The following is a 22,113-nucleotide window of genomic DNA, read 5'->3' as shown; positions in this document are numbered from 1 at the left end:
GCTGCAAGTCCACCACATGCAGGTGCTGCACCTATCAGGCACCCGTTCAGTTAATGCCGACACACTGAAGCTGGAGGGAGCATGCACCGGGATGCAAGTCATCAATTAATGAGTTAATCTAAAGCTGATTGATCTTATCGATCGACTAGCAATTAATTGATGAGCGGCCATTTTCTTAAAAACCTAACTTTTCTCTTGTATCAATACGGCCAACCATTTTTTCATAACCTAAATGCTGAATTTAAAAACTGTAAATACACAAAATCTTACCAAGCATTTTGTCCAGATTCTTGTACATTAAAAATAAAAAACTAACTTATAAGTAACTTTTCACCAAGATACATGAGCTTGTTTTGAGTTAATAATTCACTAATATTGATGAACGTGTACTAGTTCCACTGGCAGATTATTTGACTTATAATTGACTTACAGCGGGATAAATGTCTTAAGTGAAGACATTTATCACTTTTTCATCAAAGGTATTGATGAAAATACTTTTTCATCAATATTAAGGAATTATTGACCTAAAACAAGATCCTATATCTTGCTGAAAAGTTACTTGTAAGTTTGTTTTCTCTTATTTCAAATGTACAAAAATTAGGCCAGAAATACTGAGTAATATTTTGTTTTTGCAGTAAAAACAAACATGTTTTTACATTTCGTGTCAGCTGTATTAAATACTGACTGAATAAACAGGAAAACTGCAGCTTTCTCACATTATTAAGCTGATTACGTATAACAAATAAGGAGCTTTTTGGGTTGTTTTATAGTAAAATAAAAGATGAAAAGAATAAAATATGTTGAACACAAATAAATTAACAGACAGATGTTCATACAGAAGTAGTCTGTTGTTGCTCTTTAAGGAATGTTAAAACTTCGCTCCATTAAAGCCATTAACTCACAACAGCCCTCAAAATCAACCGTGCGGACTGGCGCCATGTTTTTTCTCCCATCATGTTATGAATTCGCCCGTTATGCCCTCCTCTCCGCATCGACTTCATAGCACATCAGTAATTTTTGAATGAGAAGCTGAAGTCGCTATAAGGTGACAACTCAAGGAGCTCACTGAATAGTTATATTTAAAAACAGAACTGAATAAAGTAAATTTTCAACAAACACTGGACTCTGTTTGGGCCGTTTCTCTTTCTGCTCTGTATGTCCAGAACCAGAACCAAACGAGGAGAAGCAGCATTCAGCTTCCATGCACCACAAATTTGGAACAAACTTCCAGAAAACTGTAAAAGAGCTGAAACACTGAGTGCCTTTAAATCTCGACTAAAAACCTACCTGTTTAGAGTTGTATTTGAAAAGCAATCAATTACGACTTTAGTGATGGCACTTGACTTAATGTAATGTTTTGATTGTTGATTCTATGTTGCATGACTTTGTGTTTTTGTGTTTGTTATGATGTAAAGCACTTTGAAATGTCTTGCTGCTGAAATGTGCTATACAAATAAAATTTTATTGATTGATTGATTTCTGCCTCGGCGTTCTGTTCTCTACGCTGCAGCGCAGCATACGTGCAGTGAGTAGAGCGCAAGTGCATTTAGAAGTCCGCGACATTTAGAGGTGCTGTCAGTTCAGCGTACGCGCAAAGATACGACAAAAATAAGTCAATAAATCGTTTTATATGATAACTAGATGAATCTACATATTTTGTTGTGCAGGCCCTAGCTACAGCTGCCGTGAAATACTTAACACGCCCCGTATAAAACTCGCCTCCCTGCTCCTTGATGATGATCTGACTAGCTAGCCGCTAACTCCGGATCTCTTACAGTTGTTAATAACAACGTGTATGACAAACTAACTTTTACATCGTGATGTTTTGTGCTACAAGTATGACGAACTGCCAGAACAATGGCCGCCATCTTTGTTCTGTATGAAACGGCTCCGATTTAGAGTTACCAGAGGTGCCCCCTGCTGGATGGCGGCCAAATTACAACACCAATAGAAAGTAAACCGATGTTTAATTAATAGATTGGAACTCATTTTAATAAAATAAATCATTTATGGACAATTAATAATAAGTAGATTAAATGTTTCCTTCCGTAGTGCCAGGCATTTGGTTTTCCTCTCATCAGGAGGGCATTTTCAGCTTTGACTCATGCCAGAGAGGTTAGTCGCTCACAAAGCAACAGTTTGACAGTGGCACCATGAAACAGTTGGACCGGAGAGTTCCAGTCTGCTCTGTGTTTCAGAGTAAAGCCGCCTGATGTGAAGCAGCATGTCTGCAGCCTTCGCAGGGCTGGACTCTGTTCTTTCACCCGGGAAGCTGATGGATGGTATTTGTTTAGTTACGCTGCAGTTAAGCTCAGGTCAGGGCCAAGCCAGGGCCCCCTCTCCCTCCCTCCGTCCATGTTGACTTTGGGCTCTGCTTAGAATTTTTATTTTTTTGTTTATTTATTTTTTTTAAACTCTTGAACTTTTTCCGTCCCTGGCTGCTCAGGGGGGAGAAAGCACAAGCGAAACTTTCTTCACACTGACAGGAAACCAGTCAGTGAAGCTGCTTAATGACGAGGACATTTGCAACTTGCTTTTAAAAACATTCAGAACATTTGTGAGTCAGCCCCCTTACCTCTCACACAGTCGGTCAGCAACATGGTCTCAAAGATGAGCAGCACAATCTTCATGACGTCCATACTGTCCAAACACAGATTCATAGTCCCTAAACCAGGAAAAAACACATGTGCAGCTCTGAGATTAATAATCTTGGTGAAAGATATGATTAAAAAAAACACTATTAGCTCTTATGCAATGATTACACTACAAAAACACAAGCTCTTACCAAGTATTTCTGTCTAGACTTTAGTACATTTAAAATAAGACAAAACTAGCCTATAAGTCCATTGTCAGCATGATATGAATTTGTTTTAAATCAATCATTTCCTAATGTTGATTTAAAAAGTATAGCTCTCCTGGCAGATTATCACACTTATAACCAGACAATTTTTACATGTTATAAGTGAAATAATCTTGCAATGGAACTAGTACTATTTCATAAAGATTAGAGAATAACTGAGCTCCTATGCATTGCTGAAAAGTTATTTCTAAGTTAGTTTTGTCGTAAGTCAATGGTAACACTATATTTGCACTAAATAAGGCCAGAAATATTTGGTAAGATTTTGCGTTTTAGCAGTATATTCCATTCATTAAAATAATCACGATTCTACCAGCGTGTATAAACATGTTCATGTCACTAATATACACTCTTTGTTTGTAAATTTAACTGACAACATCCTTACAAAAACAGCACAAATGAACCAGAATTTCATTTTAAAATAACAAATATAAAGCATTGCATGAATATTTTAGGTGTATCCTGCAACATTATGGGGGTTTTCATGTATTTACGTTTTTGTGGCAATATTACATACCTCGTTAGCGAGTGTAGGAGGTCAGCCTTGCAGCAGTCCCCAGACAGAAACTCTTTCAGCTGAACTTCGCGCTGAGTCCATGAATAAAGCTGACAGCGGTCCGCTGTCCGCTAACAGCGCAGCATGGCTGCCTGCGGCGGGTTAATAACGGACTGTCAGGCGGTAGGTTGGAATACCGCGACAAAACACAGTAAACACAGCCCGCTGAGAGGAAAACCAGCGCTAGTCCGGTCCGTTGTACAGTCCACACTTCTCCTGGACAGACTGACTGTTGTGGAGTTCAGGGAGCGAAGACTTGTTGACTCTCTCACAGTTTCAGCGGCGGGCCAATCACAGCCCGCAGTCTGGCCAATCACAGTCCGTAAAACCGTCCAACCGTACGTCAACGTCGCCGCCATATTGGGAGTGGCAGCTTCGTTGCAACACACAGAGCTTTATTACTATTATTAACAAAATGTTAAAGTTTTACAACCATTAATTAACTAAGAAGGGTAGTAACTACCTACATTTACTCATTTACATTAACTTGAGTAGATCTTTGGGGAAAGAATACTTTAAAGAGTAGTTTTTACAATACTGCTCTGTTTTGCTTTTACTTGAGTAATTTTATTATGCAGTAACGTTACTTTTACTTGAGTAATATTTCTGGATACGCTACCCACTGTGAGTAGAGTCATTGAATAAACAACCAAAAATTCACCACACAATACATACTTCCAGTTTTTGTTACAGTTTCATAAGCTTTATATTGAAAGAACCTGATTTGAAAAAAAAATATATTTGTTTTTGCCTAATTTCATTGTTTTATAATTATTTATATGAATTATTTTCATTTTGGTCTTTAAAATACCAGATTTTTAAATATTAAATGACTGAAATTTTGATCAGTTGCTCAGCATGCGAGTAGTCTTTTTATGAAATGTTTCTTTTAAAGTCATTTTTTTGGATCATTATGTTTACTTGTGTTAAATTTTTGAGAACTCTGTCCACCACTGCTAGTTAATTCACATTTAAACAAAATAGCTGAAATAAATACAGCTTAATTTCCATAACTAAAAGCTCAATAAAATCCCAAAATGAACTTGTATCATCGCATGTAAATATAATACATAAAAATTTGCATAAAAAACAGTAGTATTTTTTTATTAATAGTTTCTCATCTGTCTTGTGTTGATTTCTAAGGAGAGCTTGCCTCTAATATGGCGGACGCGGTGACATATCGTGTCTACGGAACAACAAAACCAACGAGGCATTTCTGTCCATCTCGCTGTTCATCTTTCAGTGCTCTTTATATTAAAACATTAAGCCTTAAGTACAGGTTACACAGAACAGATTTACATTACAGTAAACACAGAGTAGAAAATATTTACATCTCCGATACGCCAACCCCCGCCTCAAAATACTAGAATGCGCTGCCCCCTGCTGGCAGATTATCAGATTGACCGCAGATTAACAAACGACCGTTAATTTTCCATCTCCATGAGTTTAATTTGGAGATGTCAAGTCTTTCAAATACTTAAAAAAAAAAAAAAATACAGTGAAAATTGATGTAAAATATCTCAGATTTATTCCAAATCAGTCTTATTTTTTCTAAATGTTTTCTAAAATCCTAATATCAATTTATAATTTATACATATGTCTCACCTTCAGCTGCATCAAATGAGGAATCATGACAACACGATCAAACAGAAAAGTTATTTATTTCAATATACATCCCATTTAAAACTATATAACATTATTTATCTGTTGAATATTTTACACAGTTCTTATGGAAATGAATTAAGTTTTACAAAATAAGACAAAGCTCTGAAATAATAATAAAAATAACAGAATATCCCACTCTTCACTACTGCATGATTCCTTTTCTTTACATCATAGTAATAACAGTTCCATGTTATCTGCATTCTTTATAAAAGAAAAAATAGTGTTTCAGAGTTAAGTTTGTGTGTTTTTAGATGCAATGAGGGTCGCAGGGTGATTCTGAACATTTAAAGCCTGAGAAGTTGCTTCACGTCAGAGCAGAACGGACGAATTAAAAACTTATCCTTAGTGTTAACTGGAGGCTCAAATTAGCGTCTTTTCTCAGAAAAACATCTGATTTTTGTTGTTACCAAAACAGAAATGTGTCCAAAACAACAGCAGTGTTTAAAATTTCCATACATGCAAATCCATTAGGATTACTGCCCTACTATGAATCAAAAATGAAAATTTTATAAATTTTTTACAGAAATTGAGGAATATTTAATGTAGTATAATCCAGGGGTGTTCAAAGTGTGGCTCAGGGGCCATTTCTGGCCTTGGGCTACTTTTTGTGGGCCCCCAACTGCTGTTCAAAGAAAGATACAAATTTATTCTTTAAACTTTTTATTTTTAATAAGGTTTGAATTATTGGTGAATTAATTTGCAATGGAAAATGTTGAGTAAAACACAAAGAATTAATATTTTTATGACCAAATTTTTCTAATATGTAGAACCACTTTTACTTTTGCTGAAAAGTTGACTTTGACACACCCAAATCAGCAATGATTTATTTTATTAAAGAAAAAAAGTGACCCAAATCTTGCTTTTATAAGCAAGAATAATTTCTTTAATCAAGCCCAAAAAAATCTGAAAACTGGATGCTGCTCAAAGATTTCAATCAGTGAATAATTTCATTTTCTTTGACATTTTTCTTCCTAAAATGAACTTTTATTAAAACTATTTCAACCGACTACAACCTGCTGCTAACATTCAGAATAATCAGCTTTGCATGTTACTACTGTTGTGTCTGTTGGTTTATTTTACTCTGTTACATTTCACAGTAAATTTTTAGTATAATTTATACCAGAATTAGTTTTTATTTTGCTGTTATTTTGAACACAAATGTTTCTGAAAGAAAAATGTCTGCAACCAAAATATCAGAGGTCTGTTTCATCGTGTGCAGAAGCGTCGCAATCAACAATATTGCACCAATAAAGCGATGAGGAAGTGAAGAAAGATGGGCAGCCCTGTAATCCTGCAAGGCTGCACCTGAGAGTTTGAGCTCCAAAAGGTCAAAGGTTGACCTTAGTGAAGGGATGCACTGGAAAAAGACAAAATCCTACCGAGGATTTTTGGTCGAGTTCCTACTGCAAATATCCGACTGCATATCAGGGCCAACGTTCTACAATAAATAAAAATGAAAAAAGGAGGAGGAGTAAATTTCAAAGACAAATTCTGAAATTTTGAGCTTAATTTCTGAAATTACTGACATTTTTTAAGCCAATTTTAACTTTTCAAACTCAGAAATTTCAGCGTTTTTCACAGAAAATGTTTGACATTTCAAACTGAAACTTCTGAGGTTTTTTTCGTAAAAAAATTACTGAGATTAATCTCAGAAATTGATTTTATTTTCTAGATAATTTCCAACTTTTCAACTAAGAAATGTGTAATTTTTTTTTATAAGATTACTGAAATTAATCTCAGAATTTCTGCTTTTTTCTCGGAAATGTACTCCTGAGTTTTTCTGTCAGTCCTAAGCGGCCCTAATCGCAAATATCTTAGTACATGTAAAAAAAAGACATCAAGTAATTTAGAAGCAGCTTTTCTGCAAGATGTAAGAGTTTGTTTTAAGTCAATAATTCCTTACTAGTGATGAAAAAGTTCTAGTACTACTGGCAGATTATTTAATTCATAACAAGACATTTTCCCATGTTTTAAGTGAAACAATCTCCCACTGGATCTATTATTTTTCATCAATATTAAGGAATTACTGACTTAAAACAAGCTCTTATAGAAATACTCGGTCCATACTAGTCCAAAATACTCGGTAAGACTTTATGTTTTTTCTCAGTGCAGCAAACTCGAAGCTAAGTTTCGATCCAGACCTCGTCTCCCAAACACAGTTAGACATTCATCACGTTAGAAAAGACCAAACTCCTCACAAAGCTCATATCAAAAGATTCCTGTGTTTCAGTTTCAGCCTGCTGAGTTTGTTTGGTGGCTCCATTGCTTGCAGACAGAATCATTATTTACATGTTGGTTTGACTTACATTCGTCTGATCCGACCCGTAAGGCTGGGCGACAAATCGATTTGATCGATTAATCCGATTTTTGGCTTCTGAAGATTTATTTTTTGGGAAATCTGGATTTTTTTTTTACCAATGCGTTCCTGGGGTTTCTATAGTTCAGAGATGAGCCAGGGCGGCCATCTTGTTTGATAAGCGCATTTTAAAGCTTCTTTTTATTTGGATTTTGAATTCAGTTCAACTCTACGATGAAATATTAGGGCCAGGCTACAGTTTCATTTAAAATTAAGGTCATAAAATTACCAGAATAAAGTCGTACAACAATAAAGTTGAAGTATTACCAGAATAAAGATGTAATTTTAGAAGGATCAAGTTGTAATTTAATGAAAACTCTGGCATGAAAAGAAACAATTAAGTGAAGTTATACTTTAGTATCGGTTTTAGATATGAAAATAATGAATTTTTTTAACATGTCAGCATTAAATTATTGTCAGTAGCAGGACTTTGAAATTAATGTTTCTATTTCGAACAACAAACTGATCCTGATAAATAGAAGTGTTTTTTTCTCATTAAAATGTATTTTTCTGTAATTTCAAGATGCTCTTTTGGTAAAATTGTGTCATTATTCTGCTAACATTATATTATTCTCATAATTTAAAAACATTTTGTAGCCTGGCTCTGACACTCCGTCGTACAGCTTGCAGAAGAGATGATTGAAATAAAAACATTTATTTATCATTTAGGGGAAAAAAAATTGAGATCTGAGATTAAATTTTCAAGCTGTCTCACCCAGCTCCACTGATCTGAGTTCTGTTGGAGCGCCGGTACCAGGACAGATGTGGGAAGCTCACAGAAGTAAACAGGAAGCTTCATTATTCACACCTGCAGAAGGGAAAAGTGTTCTGATTCTGTGGAGCAGACTGCAGAGCGTCTGGACCTCCAGTTCTGCTGACGCCTCGGCGTTCCTACAATCAGACCCGAGGTTCTCGCCTGGACTCTCCGCTCCCTGCGGCTGAGGTCAGCGACTACAATCATGACCTTTAAGGTTTCTCTGGAGCACTGTGGAGTGAATCTGTCCGTTGCATATTATGCTCTTGGAGCAGACGGTGTGCTTTTTGGTTCTGACCTGGGATCAGATGGCGGGCTTGTCGCTGTAGAAAGGCGTGACATGAAACATGTAGCAGTGGGTGCAGACCCGGACGGGCTTCACCTGGCCGTACCGCGGCAGCGGAGCCGAGTGGGACGAGCAGCGGGAGCAGAAGATCTGAGGAGAGAGAGAGAGTGAAATGTTGAGCCAGTGTTTTTCACAGTGGTGGCCACAGGAGGGCGCTGCAAAGCTGGAAGGAAGGTGAGGAACAAAATGGAAAAATAAATTAAAAAATTTATCTAATACATATTTTAATCATTTTTTATTACGAGAAAGTTAATCTATATCTGAATCATTACATAAAAGAAAAAAACATCCATCTGGTTTCTGGCAATGAGTTAATCTGATTTTAGTATCTGGAAAATGAGCCGTTCCAGAAACCTCCGGAGTTCGTTACCTAGCAACCCCAGCCAAGCCCATCCCTGTTACCTAGCAACCCCAGGCAAGCACAGCTCCATTACCTAGCAACCCAAGCTAAGTTCCAGAATGTCTGGTCTGCAGGTTTCATAATTAAATAATACGTTACAGTAAAACAATTCATATAAATAATTACAGGATAATAAAATTAGGCAAAAGAAACATTTTTCCAAATCGTGTTCTTTCAACGTAAAGCTTATGAAACTTTTTTCCAATGGCTGCTGGAAAAGACAAGTGTTTTGTTGTTGACTTGTCATCCAGAAAACACCTGCTGGATTCTTGTTGGTTGTGCAGGAGGCTCCACTTCTGATTTTCAAAGATGTACGGTTGTGTAATTGCTCATTTGTTTGCAGCCATTTTCATGTGTCAGTTGAGTTGGGGGCGTGGCCTGTAGCAGCTTACTTCTATTTAAAGTGACAGATGACCTAAAACAGCTCATTCTGAAAATAAGTCAAGACTATAATCTCATTATCTAAGAATAATTTTGTGCAAAATAATAATAAATATGTTTGTATAGGCCATAGACCTATCCTAACTTTTTCAAAGAAGCATTATAGGTCACATTTTAAAAATATAAGTGAAAATAACTTTTTTGTGCAAAACCCTCCCAACTAAAATCAGAATGCATGAGGTAGCATTTATGCTAAACGAATGTAATAATAATTGAATAGTGAATAAAAGTGAGAGAAAAACCCATTTATTTTAAAAAACAAATATTTTGGGTTTGGAAAGGAAGATCGTGTCCAGAAGCTAATGCTACTTGGGGGCCCTGCTTGGGAACATTAAGCTACACGTTAGCTAGGGAGCTAACAGGAAGTCCTAACCTTTCCACAGCTCCTACAGTGATGCTTCCTGCGAATGACGGTGAAGGGAGCCTTGCAGGCAATGCAGGAGTTGCAGGCGTCGTCGGGGACCCAGTCTGGAGGATCTGCAGGGGAAAGGAAGAGAAAACGTGCAGCAGAAACGCCACCAGCTGAGAGGAAGACGAAGAGGAGCGCGCCGACAGCGACGCTTATAGTTTGTGGATCTGCTGACCTTCGAACTGTCCCTCCCGGGCTTTGGCTGCCAGTTCTGATGAAGAAATAGTTTCCTGACAGAGAGCACAATCCTCCAGCACCGCACTGCGCAGAACGGGGCCTACTGGGCATCACAGGGGACACGTTTTAAACAGCTGCACTTAGTTCATGATTGAGAAGGCCTACACTGCAAAAACACTACATCTTACCAAGTATTTTTTGTCCAGTTTCAGTGCAAATACCTTAGTACAAGATAACTTAAAAGTATCTTTTCAGCAAGATTTAGGAGCTTGTTTTAAGTTAACAATTCCTTAATAAAAACAAGTTCTAGTTACACTGGCAGATTATTTCACTTATAACAAGACGAAGCTCTTATATCTTGCTGAAAATGTACTTTTAAGTTAGTTTTGTCTTTTTAAGTGTACGAAGATATTTGCACTAGAAACTAGACCAATGTACTCCTTTGGGAAAAAGGATAAAAATAACCAAAACAATCTCTAAATGTTGCTCTCACAAATTTTTCTGGCATTTAGCAAATAGAAATGATGTTAGTAAATCTAACCAACCTAAAACAAGAAATGTTTGGTCTGATTTAGCTTCAGACAGCGAGAAAAAAATATCTCTTTTTATTAAGCGTATGAAAATATCTGGTTTCAACTGCAAATAATATTTTCCAATTTTGATTTTGGATTTTTGAGAACTTTATTACAAAACTGTGCAGTTTGAATATCCAGCACTTTCAAAGACTTTATACAGAAATTAAGCACTTTTCCAAAGTTTCCTTTTCCCCATCTTTAATATCCAAACACGTTTTCCTCCATGGCACTGAATGTAAAATATTAATCCATTCCTCACCTTTCTTTTGCTTATCGTTGTCTCCTTGCTCGCACTTTGTCGCCATTACTTCGAAGAGAGTCTTCAGGATGCTCCGCAGGTCGCTGGCGTAGTTGGTCTGCAGCTGATCGGCGACGCCTGCATCACACAGAAACATCGATGCATCATGTACGACCTGGAGGCTCGTGCCGCTGCCGCTCAGAGAGGGAGGAACTTCACCTGATATGCAAACGAAGAGACGGTGGATGAGGTCACTGCTGCTGTGGAACCGGGAGCGGATCTTGCTCCTCGCTGCAACCCTGGAGTCCTGCAGGGCCAGCCTGATCTCCTGCTGGTCCAGGTCCTCCGAAGTCCCTGAGCTCGGAGTCAGGCTGCTGACGGGGCTGAACAAGAAATGCAAAATTAACTTTTTAATCTGAAGAATGATCTGATCCTGCATAAACTTTGCTGTTACTGCGTCCGAAACCCCAAAGACACTGAACTTTGACATTTATAGCTTCAATTGGCGACTGAAACTGATTTAGGGCTGAAACGATTAATCAATGAATCATGATTAATCAGATTAATCAATTACTGAAATGATCTTCAACTAATTTTGTAATTGGTTAATCATTAACTGGAGTATTCACAGTTAAAAAAATTCAATTTGCTAACAGAAAAATATATTTAGAGTAGTAATTAAAACTACTGTAGTTTTAATTACTAGAGTAGTTACTAGACATGTAAAAAAATATATACAACTACATTTAAAATAAATAAATCTTTGTAAAAACTCCTCTCAGTTCAAATTCTGTAAATAAATTAAAAAATCTTATAATAAGTAACTTTTGTTATTAATTTATGAATCAGTTAAAGCAACAATCATTCAATCAATCTACAAATAATTACACTAAATGCACTGAAGGAATGTTGTGTTGTTGCATTTTAGGTTTATTTTCTTATTTAAAATGGAATTGAATTGTTTATGTGCATATAAAGGATGAAATGAAAAATCAGCAGATTGTGGTGGTTTATTATCCAACTAATTGTCAGAACAATTGCTAACTAAAATAATCGATAGGAGCATTAAATCTGAGTAGACACATTTATTTAGCAGGGACAGGAAGTTGTTACCTTGGAGTGTAAGCACTGCTCGACAGACTACATGTGGTGACCGACACACTGTCGCAGTCACTACCTGACACAGAGCTGAGGGGCGACTTCTGAAAACTAAAAACAACCAAAAGAACAAACAGAAATAAAGAAGGATACGACTGATAATTGGTCAAATAAAGAGCGGAGTGTTATAAATCAAAATAAAAGTAAAATAATGAGACAACAAAAAAGGACGGAAAGAAAAATGTGGCGCATTATTTATGCACTGCAAAAACACAAAGTCTTAGGAAGTATTTTGCTCTGTAGGTTCTAGTGCAAATACCTTAGTTTACCTGAAAAAATTTACCTACAAGTAACTTTTCAGCAAGACATAGAAGCTTGTTTTAAGGCAATAATTCCTTAATATTAATTTTAAAAAAGTTCTACTTCCACTACCAGATTATTTGACAAGTAGGGCTGGACAAAAAGGTAATAACAACTAACTCACTCATGCCGTGGTTACCTAGCAACAACTTGTTGAGTATCGTACGCAGCAGCAGTTTCAGGTTCCCCCACTGTGCCTCATAACTGCTTAAAAATAAAACTGAACAGCTTGGAGTGAAAATTGGATAAAACTGGAAACCAGTTTAGCCGTATTTCTGATATTTGAAACAAAAAAACTCTAGACTGATGTGAAACGCTTATGTGAAGTTTTTCAGCCACATCGTCCGGGCCTACTGATATCACTCTGGACCTGGGAACCCAAAGAACGCATCGGTGAAGTAAAAAAAAAATACAGATTTTCAAAAAAATTACATTTTCAAAGCCAAAACTTTGATTAATTGCTGAAGCTAAACAAAAATACTTGGTAAAATGTTGTGTTTTTGTAGTGAGATAGGTTGAATTTTCCTACTGAAACAAACCTGGAGCATCTCCTGATGTCCTCCTTGGGCTCCTTATTGTCTATCCTGTCATTGTCCAGGTCGTTCTCTCGCTGCCGGGCTTCGCCGGCTTGCTGCTTCCTGTCGTGGCTCAGTTGGCGGCTGAACGTTGACGCTCCCTGGCCTCCTCTGGAGCCCCGTCCTGGAGCCACCAGGCACTTGTCACAGAGCAGCGAATCTGAGCCCTCCGCCGGCGGATCCCCAGGGCGGCGAGCGGACGGGGGAGTCTGCTGGGCGAGCTCGCCCTTAGCGAACCGCTGGTGGGCGCGCGGCGGCAGCTGGCAGGCGGCGGACTGGATGACGGCGCTGGACGCCGGCGTCTTGCAGTGTTTGTCCAGACCCAGAGCCAGGCCCAGCTCCAAGCCGGCGGTATCCGAGGCAACCCCGCCGTCGTCGTGAGCGTCCTCGCAGCTCCCGCAGCACACGCAGGAGTTCAGCAGACAGTGAGTGGCCACTAGGGGGCCGCAGGGCTCGATCTCGGATGCAGCGGGCCGGGGCAGCAGCAGCTTGTCCACGGCCAGCTCCGTCAGGCTGGGCGAGTGCGGATTGAAGATGACGGTAGCCGACAGCTTCATCCCGCCCATGCGGTGGGCAATGACCTCCGCCGTTTCCGACGCAGTGCCCTCTAACCCCCTGTCCCAGCCGTTGCTGTAAGGCAGCGGCTCATTGCCGGGGGCGTGGGAGCAGAGGGGGCGCTTTGCCGCGGGACATGGCTGCTCCGACGTTGTCGCAGAGCTCCATCCGTTGATACCGGAACCGGGTCCGGGTTTCTGCTGCATAGGAGGCGTCGATCCCTTAGGCAGGGCTGGACAATAAATCAATGATCAATGTTAACACATAATATATCTGATGGAATATTCACTGAACAGACTTTACTTTTTTTCACATAATTTCAAGACGTCCTGGTGAAATTGCACCTTTTTTCTGTTATTATTATGATAAAATTCTCATAATTAAACACGACTTCTCATAGCTTCAGCCTAAAATTTACCTGCAAAATTTACAAAAGGGACAAAAAAAGGATTTTCTTTCCTTTGTAATTTCTCTTTTTTAAAAATACTGCAAGTAAAAAAATCTGAGATTTTATTTTTAAGCTGTATTGTCCAGCCACAGAATAAAGTAGCAATTTTATGAGAACTCTGGTATACCAATAAATTAATTTTCAAAGTTTTTTTCTCATTTAAGTAAGTTTTTTTTTGTAATTTCAAGATGTTCTGGTAAAACTGCATCTTATTTCTGCTAATATTATGAAAGTATTTTGTAATTAACATAAATTCTAAAACTCAGTCGTATAACTCACAGAGGGACTGAAAACATTTTCTAGAGAAAAACATTAGATTGGAACTGGTTCTGGTAGGTTTCATTTACCTTTAGGAGACACGATGCAGCTGCCGTCTCCTGCCGCGTCGACGTCCTCCATGAAGAAAACCCGATCCTCCTCCTCCACGTAGAGGCCGGTTCTGATCCGGTTCGCCGCCATCCTGCGTGGTGACGCCTGCGTGCTGGAGGCGCCGCTGGAGCCGGCGGGCTCCGCCCTGCTGGGCCGGCGGGCCGGGGACTGGCCCTGGCTGGGTGGGGACAGTAGCGTGGACATTTCGTCCCCCACCCTGTACACCATCATGTTGAGCTGCTCCAGCTCCTCCTCGTCGTACTGCATGGAGCAGGCCAGCTCCGCCTCCTCCGCCTCCTCGCACAGCAGGCCCTGCTCCGGCTCCTCCTCGCCGTTCTGGGTTTCCACCTCCTCCCAGCCGTTCTCCACCTCCGCCAACTCCTCGTCCTGATCAGGGGAGACGAACACGGGGAGCGGGTCCTCTTCCCCGCCGCCCTCCCCGTTGGAGGCGTCGTTGGCGAGGCTGTGGGAAGACGGGTTCTCCTGGACCGGAACCGGGATGCCGTTTGAGGCCAGCTCCCCGTCCTGGGAGATGCACAGGTTCTTCTCCAGAGTCAGCAGCTCCTCCTCAGTCAGAGTCTGCAGGAGATCTCTGCAGGAGGAACCACAACAAACTTAGGCTGCGTTCACACTGCAGCCTGAAGTGACCCAAATACCATTTTTCAGTTTTAAAGCACCTGAATCTGATGTTTTCATGACAGTCTGAACAAAACAGATCGGATTTTTTGGAATGCGACCCAGGCCATTTGGATGCTTATTACTGATTACTGATCTTTAAAAATCGTGACCTGCTGATTCTGATTTTGGCAGATACCAATTCTGTTATTTGAAATGTTGCTAAATAAAGCAAGAAAGTCACTGAGTTGGGAAAAGTGGGGTGACTATTGTTAACTACAAACATGCAACATGAGCTGGTGGGCAACTGGCAGATTATTTCACTTATGACATGGGAAAAATGTCTTGTTACAAGTGAAATAATCAGCCAGTGAAACAAGTTATTTTTCTTCGATATTAAGGAAATATTTACTTAAAACAAGCTCATATTTCTTGCTGAAAGTTATTTTTCTCTTCTTTCAAGTGTAATCAGATATTTGCGCTGGAAACTAAAGAAAACTTACTGGTTTGTGCTTTTGCAGTGAAATTTGTATAGTTTTTTAAATATGCAGGCCTTTTGAAGATCAGGCCCTTAAAGCTCTGTGACAAAGACGGATGGATCTCTTCATGGATTTACCTGATTTTCTTCAATAAAGTGCGAAAAGGCCTGAAGAGCTCCGACATGTCCTCAGATTTCCGGTCGAGGTTAAGAGGTCCCTCAGGATAAACGACCAGCCCGCTGAAAGCATGAGCAGCGTCCTGTGAGACGAAGGTGGGACGGAGCGGAAAACATCGACAGGAAAACGGGAATGCTTACCAAACAATGGCCAGTCTGGGAATGGTAAACATCAGAGCAGGTTCGTAGTCATCGATCATGTCCTGGGTGAGGTAGCCCAGCCGGAGCGCCCTGAAGGGGACGGAGACACCGTCAGATTCTGACTGACTCAAGAGATTATTGGAGGATGATTTTCTACTGCAAACTCACCGTTCAACAGTTTCACAGAAGAGGACAATCACCTCCTGCTGCACGTCGTATTCTTTGGGACTTTTCACAGGCACCATGGCTGACACGTAGCTGAAACAGAAGAAGAAGAAGCGTTAGGCTAAAAATGTTCAAAACTTGGCAAAAATGTTTCTTTAGTTCTGATGGAAACATTTAAAGGGGTGAAGGGTGATACACAGTCGCTGTGTTTGCACAAAGATTTGTCAATATTCCACTAATGTAAAAAAAAAAAAATACAATTTTGCAATTATGGTGTTTCCATTAAAAAAGAAACACAAATTAAAAATCAAACATGAATAAGTTTGTTCACGCAAACTTATTCATGTTTGCATGAATCAATGATTAAAAATCAGGCAGCTCCATCATATTCCTACCACTTCCTGTTGTCTTCTTCATCGTTTTTGCCAGTAGAAATAACCTGTTATTGATCACAACTCGTGTTATGCAAAAAAAGAAGTGTATCCATTGTAGTTTTGCAAAATACGCTAATTTCAAAATGGCTGAAAAATCACTTCAAGCATTTCATCAAAAAACGTGAGATTTTATTCGCAATTGTCGTGTTTCCTTTAAGCAAATTTATTTCAGTATTTCCAATTTGTGCAATTATATTGTGATTGGAAACGCAGCGACTGATTAGGCATGAGTTACAACATTTAATTTCCCTTTGGGATTAATAAAGTATTTCTGAATTTGAACTGAATAACATTCTGACCACAGAGGAGTAAACTGGGTTAGACTATGTCCAGAACTGCATCTCTGGGGCGCGTCCAATGTGTATTGATGGATTTATCAGAAATCCATCATGGCTGAAACAGTTGTTTGGTGAAGATGTAGCTTCAGGACAAAACACGGGATGCTTGGGTCATTCCTCTGACACCTATTTAAGTAAAACATAGACACAACTTGGAACTTTTCTAGAGCATTTTTACACCCAAACACAGAGAATGAGGTGTAAATTTGGCCTCCAAATTCCTTACATTTCTATCCAACCAGGCGTCTGTCGGATGTTTTGGGAAAACAAGTCGGAATTTGGGAGTTTCCGTCTCCCAAATTCCAGAACTTAATGAACATCTAACATTTTTGTGTCTTCAAAGGTCCAACAGTGCCCATACCTTCATATGATCATTTATTGTGATAAATTTATTGTGATACACATTTTAATTCATTGTCATCACAATGAACTGCAATCAATGATGTCTAACACTGCCCGTATTGCTGCGATTGCTAGTTTTGCTATTTTCTCCACTGTTGATTCATTGAGAGCATCAATACATATCAACACATTTGAAAGTATGTTTAAATGTGGTTACTGTGTGCAGCAGCTTATTGATAAAAAATAGGGCTGGGTGATGTGGCAGAAAAACTTTTCACAGTGTCAGCATTTCATTTCAGATAACTGTCGATATTGATTAGCACTAATACTCTTTTTTTGTTTTAAATATCTGAAATCCTGCCAAATTGGTGGTGTGAACTTTTTTTGTTTTAGCCACAGTTTTCACATTTTATCTATCTATCTATCTATCTATCTATCTATCTATCTATCTATCTATCTATCTATCTATCTATCTATCACTTTTAAGCAGTTATGGAGGCACAGTGGCAAAACTTAAACTGCCACAGGTTTGTTGCTAGGTAACCAAAGAATGAATCAGTTGCTAGGCAACCAAAGAATGAGTGAGTCAGTTGATTCCACCAACCTAGCTTGGCTGGCTGAGAGGCTAAAGGCTTTCCTCTGTCTACTTTTCCCAGAATGCTGTGCAGTTCTGGATCAGAGTTCAGTGAAACTATTGAATATTCTACCGGATGCATTATCTACTGATATTGACCATGTGTCTACTGCGATACATAACTGATTTATTGTCCACCCCTCATATAAACCACACTTCTTTATGTGACTGACTGGAGACATAAAGAAATACATTATAAGCTGGAATGTTTTTCAAGAGCAGTATTTGCATTTGTGGGGCTGTTATTGCTGTGTCACAGTCATACAGTTACCTAAAAAATTCAATATACTCACTTTAATCATTATCACAATAGTACCACAAAATACTGTGATAAAACTAGGTAAATATTGCCCACCACTAAAGGATTATGTCAGCAAGTAGTCATAATGTTATGCCTAATTTGGGTCCAATAATGCAATGTTTATGATCTCTCGTTCACCTAAGCTCAAACTCAGCGAAAAGGCTGTCGAAGTGTCGTAAAGCGTCCTTCATGCGGTCTGTGTAGAAGTTGAGGTCTCGCAGGGCCTGGTCTCTGGTGATGCTGCGCACCTCCTCCAGGCTGCGCGTCAGGTCTTTCGCCAGGGGTCTCATGGCGATGCTCTCTATCTCCCTGTTCATGATGATGGAGCCTGCAGCCAAACACTGGACAGGAACCAGTTTACAGCCATGGTGAATTTCAGCTCCACCGCTGGATTTCTGCAGGTTGTTTTCGTCCTGACTGAAGCAAGAGGGAATTGCCTACCTCAGCTCCGAACCACAGCTGTCCCGCCAAGTTGTCATGGCGAATCTCCTCGGGGAACTTGACGCAGAAGTCTCTGTTTGCGCGGTCGTTGGGGATACATTCATCCATGATCTGGCTGATGATGTTCAACACGTTGTCCTGCAGAAAAGCAAAGAAACACATTCTGAAGAGTAATTTTTGATTGAAATTAGGTCTGTTAGATAAATTAAATTAAAACAAGCTCAATAATTTCCATTTGCATGATTTATTGTTCTTCTCTTTTCTCTCTATCAAAAACTGGGTAACAAACCTCTTTAGTCTGGTGTGTTGGTCTCAACTTTTTAAAAGACAATTTTGTTTACAGATGCTTCATAATTCATTTATTTGTTTATTTATTTTCAATATCTAAAATGTCTTCCAGTTCCAGTGCTTGTTAGAATTTAAAGTGTATGGATATTTGAGAATGTATTCTTAAATTATTTCACCATTACCTTTGCAATACCTGAAAACAGTATGAAAACAAAAATATTATTGTTTATCGCGATAACTTCTGGAGCAATTTATCGTTCATTAGTTGCAACGCCTAGTTGTAACTAATGATTATTTTATTGATTAATTATTCTGACAATTAACCTGACAGAAAAAATTGGCACATTCTACAGTTTTTATTTAACTACTTTGGTCTTTTATACAATGTTAGAAAATACATTACAAGATGCAAATAAACAAATAATTTAACTACTTTTCTTTGTTAAACAACAAAACATTTTATTACCTGTAAACCGTTCCTTTTGTGAATTTGAACCAGGTGAAGTTAAAACATATTTACAGACAAATGTGTTTTTATCATACTGATTTTTGTACAGCTTTGGTTTAATTACTGCTCTGAATATGTTGTTTTTTCAGAAAATTGCATTTTTTGAATTAACAATCAATAAAGTAGTTTGTTTAACTTTCTCCTAACTTTCAAATTCTCCAAATTTTCTTAGGCAACAGAAGCCCCGACTTTAAACTCCTGAGATCCATGAAGTTCTAAAGTTAAACTTTCCAACGGCTTAAATAATATTATGAATCTTCAATCTTATTTATTTTTTATGTAAGTAAGATATTATAAAACAAATACCTTCACTGATTACTTGTAATTAATTTGACTGAAGGTAAATAAATATTTATCTGCCATTTATACAGAACCTTGTTGGCTTTTCAAATGAGTGATAATAATCACTTGCTCAGGGAAAAACAATGTTTATTATGATTTATTTGATGCATTTTGTAGCTTAAACTAGCTTCATTCAGTCATTTGCTGATTGTGATTATAATTCATTTGTTTATTTTGGAAACACATCTCATTGAAAAGTTACAAAAGAGAATAAAAGAGTTTATAAGAATCACCGTTCTCAATTTGCTCTGTAGTTGAAACCAGAAAAATACGGAATAAAAAGCTCCTTTCTGAACTTAATATTTGTAATATTTCACCAACTGCAACTTGGCTGAAATGCATGAACGGCTGATTTAATCTGGATGCCCACTAATCAAATAAAACATTAAACTGACTGACGCTGCACAAGGCGACAGCTCAGCAGAGTGAAGGAAACTGAACAGTCGGGGATCAGGTGATGACCTTATTAAGCGTTTTCCCCCTGAGCCCTGCTGCTGATGCTGCTGGTAGGAGGCTCAACAAGCCACGAGGAAAACCTCCCTCACAGCACAAGCAGTTCAATAGTTTACCAAGATTCAAATCTGAAAACTCCTCTGCATGATGCTGAAATTCGGTTCTGGTTTTGGCCCAATCTCTTCGTCTAAACATAGAATAAAATCTGTGGCTATGAAATCATTAGCTATAAAAAGCTTTCTTCTTCTGCAGCTACTGACGCAGAGTCGGCCGACGCTCGCAGACGGATCCAACTCATCTCATCAGTGGAAGTGCTTCATACAGGAATTCAGCCAATCAGCTTTCAGTAAATCACTCATAGCACCCAGCCTGCTTCCTGGGATGAATAAGAAGCACACCGGCTGTTCTTATCGCTGGAACCAAACTCTCAGCAGGTGATTATGTGAATGAAAAAAATGGCTCAGAATGAGACAAGCTGGGGGTCAATTCATCTCCACGCCAGCTTTGCTCCACTTAAAGCCTATTTTTATGCCTTGCTCTGGAAGCCAGAGGAAGATTGGACTCCATTGGTGGTTTGCACTGACCTGGCAGGACCGGAACTGGTTGACCAGCAGCGTGCATCTCTGAGGGTCCTTCCTGCCGTCCAGGCTGTCCAGCTCAGTGGCCACCTGGTTGAGCTCTTCGTCGGCATAGTAGAACTGGGCCAGAAGCTGCGGGTCTGTCCTCTGTTCAGAGAGAAACACAAGTAGAACAACTGTTTACAACACAACTCCACAAAATTCTGGTTTTAAACTCATAAGTCAGAGAAATCTTTTCCTGTTTAAAGGTGATGCTTTTGCTTCATTGAACAGGTTAGAATAACCAAAAAATAATTACTGATATAAATTTGTTATAAAAGTATTACTGATTGCATTTTAAAAATTAGGTAACTTTATGTTATTAAAGGTAAAGTTTAAACAGTAATGATTTCTTGGTTAATGTCAAGTTGTCATAACAAAGACATATTGAATAATGTCAACTTTGTATTAAAAGCGTCATTTTACCGAATGACACTTTATGACAACAGTCATAAATATTCATGAAGCTTATTCATGACAGGTGTTATGTAATGTTTATGAAAGTGTCATGACAGTCTTATTCACCCCCCTTCAAATAAAGTGTTACCGTTTTTTTTTCTAGCAGCCATTGTACAGCGCATAAAATAGTAAAACCAGCTGAGCAAATGTGCAGGAGCTCTGCTGAGGTTGCTAGGTAATGGGACTGGGCTCTGCTGTAGTTGCTAGGTAGTGGAATGTGACTTAACATTTAGAAAGTTTTTGAAACCCCTCAATTTCAAGACACCAGAAACAGCCTATTGGGATTGGGTTTTTTAAGCTTTTGAGCTGATTTTAGAAGCAGTTGAGACCCAAATGGAAGCATAAAAACTTTCAAAATGTGAATTTTGCTTAGCAGATGTCCTCTAATAAATTTAAGACTTGTAGAGGATACGCTGACACGCTAAAAACGACAACACTGGAGTGTTGACTGTAGCTCACTGCTGGGCCATGTTACCACATTCACGCCCGTATAGTGAGGAACACACTGGTTCAAGTTGGATATCTCCATTAACTGGCTAGAATGAGATTGTACTATGGAGAAGGAGCTAAACAATGGTAACATAGTGTAGCTCAGCATTATATTTATTGTTTGAACTTTGTAATGTGGCATCTGAATATTTTAACTCTGAAAACAATGAACACTTCAACAGATACTTGCAGAAAATGGAGCTCCTAACTTCTGTTTTGCAAAAACATAAAATAAAATAAAAAGAACAGGTGAAGAAAAGCTGGACAAGGAGTCAGCCTTTAAACATGCAGGTTCTGCAGTTTAATATTTCAATCTGGAAAGACTCAGACGAAGAAAAAGGAACAATTAAAAGATTTAATGACAGCAATGAATAACAGTTCTTTGGCGCTCGGGCCCCGGCAGCTGATCTGAGCCGAGATTTGATGTGAACTCGATGAACATCCCGATAACCGATTAGGGATGCTCTCCCCCGGGGCCCGACACTGGTGGTGGAAGTCTGGAAAGAGTGCCATCCTGGAGAGCCAAAGGATGAGGGTGGAGAAGGGAAGGTGGTGGGTTGAAGGCAGCTGGGAAGCGGCCGATGACTTGGGTGTGGATCCTTTTATGCTGAACTTGATTGATGATTGGACACGCCAGGTGAGGTCGGAGATGAGCATGACGCCGATGGACGAACGGAGGGGATGGAGTCTTCCAGTTTGAATTTTCGCGATT

At 39.0% G+C, this 22,113-nt stretch overlaps 2 protein-coding genes across 4 annotated transcripts in view; both read right to left on the bottom strand.

Annotated features, from left to right (window-relative positions):
- LOC103154773 (fibroblast growth factor receptor-like 1) overlaps positions 1-3,681 on the bottom strand; it is a 44,921-nt gene extending 41,240 nt beyond the window's left edge. Inside the window, exons 1-2 of the mRNA XM_007576180.2 lie at positions 3,375-3,681; positions 2,576-2,665 (exon numbers count right to left, since the gene is read on the bottom strand). Of these exons, the coding sequence (XP_007576242.1) occupies positions 2,576-2,660 (85 nt within the window). The 5' untranslated portion in view covers positions 2,661-2,665; positions 3,375-3,681. The remainder of the gene's footprint in view (positions 1-2,575; positions 2,666-3,374) is intronic.
- Positions 3,682-7,281: 3,600 nt separating this feature from the next.
- Positions 7,282-22,113, bottom strand: part of zfyve28 (zinc finger, FYVE domain containing 28) — a 29,500-nt gene continuing 14,668 nt past the window's right edge. The window contains exons 2-15 of one of the 3 annotated variants that reach the window (XM_016663027.1): positions 20,421-20,561; positions 18,246-18,383; positions 17,943-18,145; positions 15,759-15,848; positions 15,591-15,680; positions 15,411-15,512; positions 14,158-14,771; positions 12,772-13,594; positions 11,888-11,983; positions 10,994-11,157; positions 10,796-10,912; positions 9,960-10,064; positions 9,749-9,852; positions 7,282-8,624 (exon numbers count right to left, since the gene is read on the bottom strand). In XM_016663027.1, the coding sequence (XP_016518513.1) occupies positions 8,493-8,624; positions 9,749-9,852; positions 9,960-10,064; positions 10,796-10,912; positions 10,994-11,157; positions 11,888-11,983; positions 12,772-13,594; positions 14,158-14,771; positions 15,411-15,512; positions 15,591-15,680; positions 15,759-15,848; positions 17,943-18,145; positions 18,246-18,383; positions 20,421-20,561 (2,919 nt within the window). In that variant the 3' untranslated portion in view covers positions 7,282-8,492. The remainder of the gene's footprint in view (positions 8,625-9,748; positions 9,853-9,959; positions 10,065-10,795; positions 10,913-10,993; positions 11,158-11,887; positions 11,984-12,771; positions 13,595-14,157; positions 14,772-15,410; positions 15,513-15,590; positions 15,681-15,758; positions 15,849-17,942; positions 18,146-18,245; positions 18,384-20,420; positions 20,562-22,113) is intronic. The other 2 variants (XM_007576179.2, XM_016663028.1) reach the window with 2 other exon arrangements.

The sequence above is a fragment of the Poecilia formosa genome, unplaced genomic scaffold (assembly GCF_000485575.1).
Source record: "Poecilia formosa unplaced genomic scaffold, Poecilia_formosa-5.1.2 Scaffold400, whole genome shotgun sequence".
Taxonomy (NCBI): domain Eukaryota; kingdom Metazoa; phylum Chordata; class Actinopteri; order Cyprinodontiformes; family Poeciliidae; genus Poecilia; species Poecilia formosa.
Note: the sequence above shows the minus strand (reverse complement) of the source record. Positions and strands in the feature narration are given on the sequence as shown.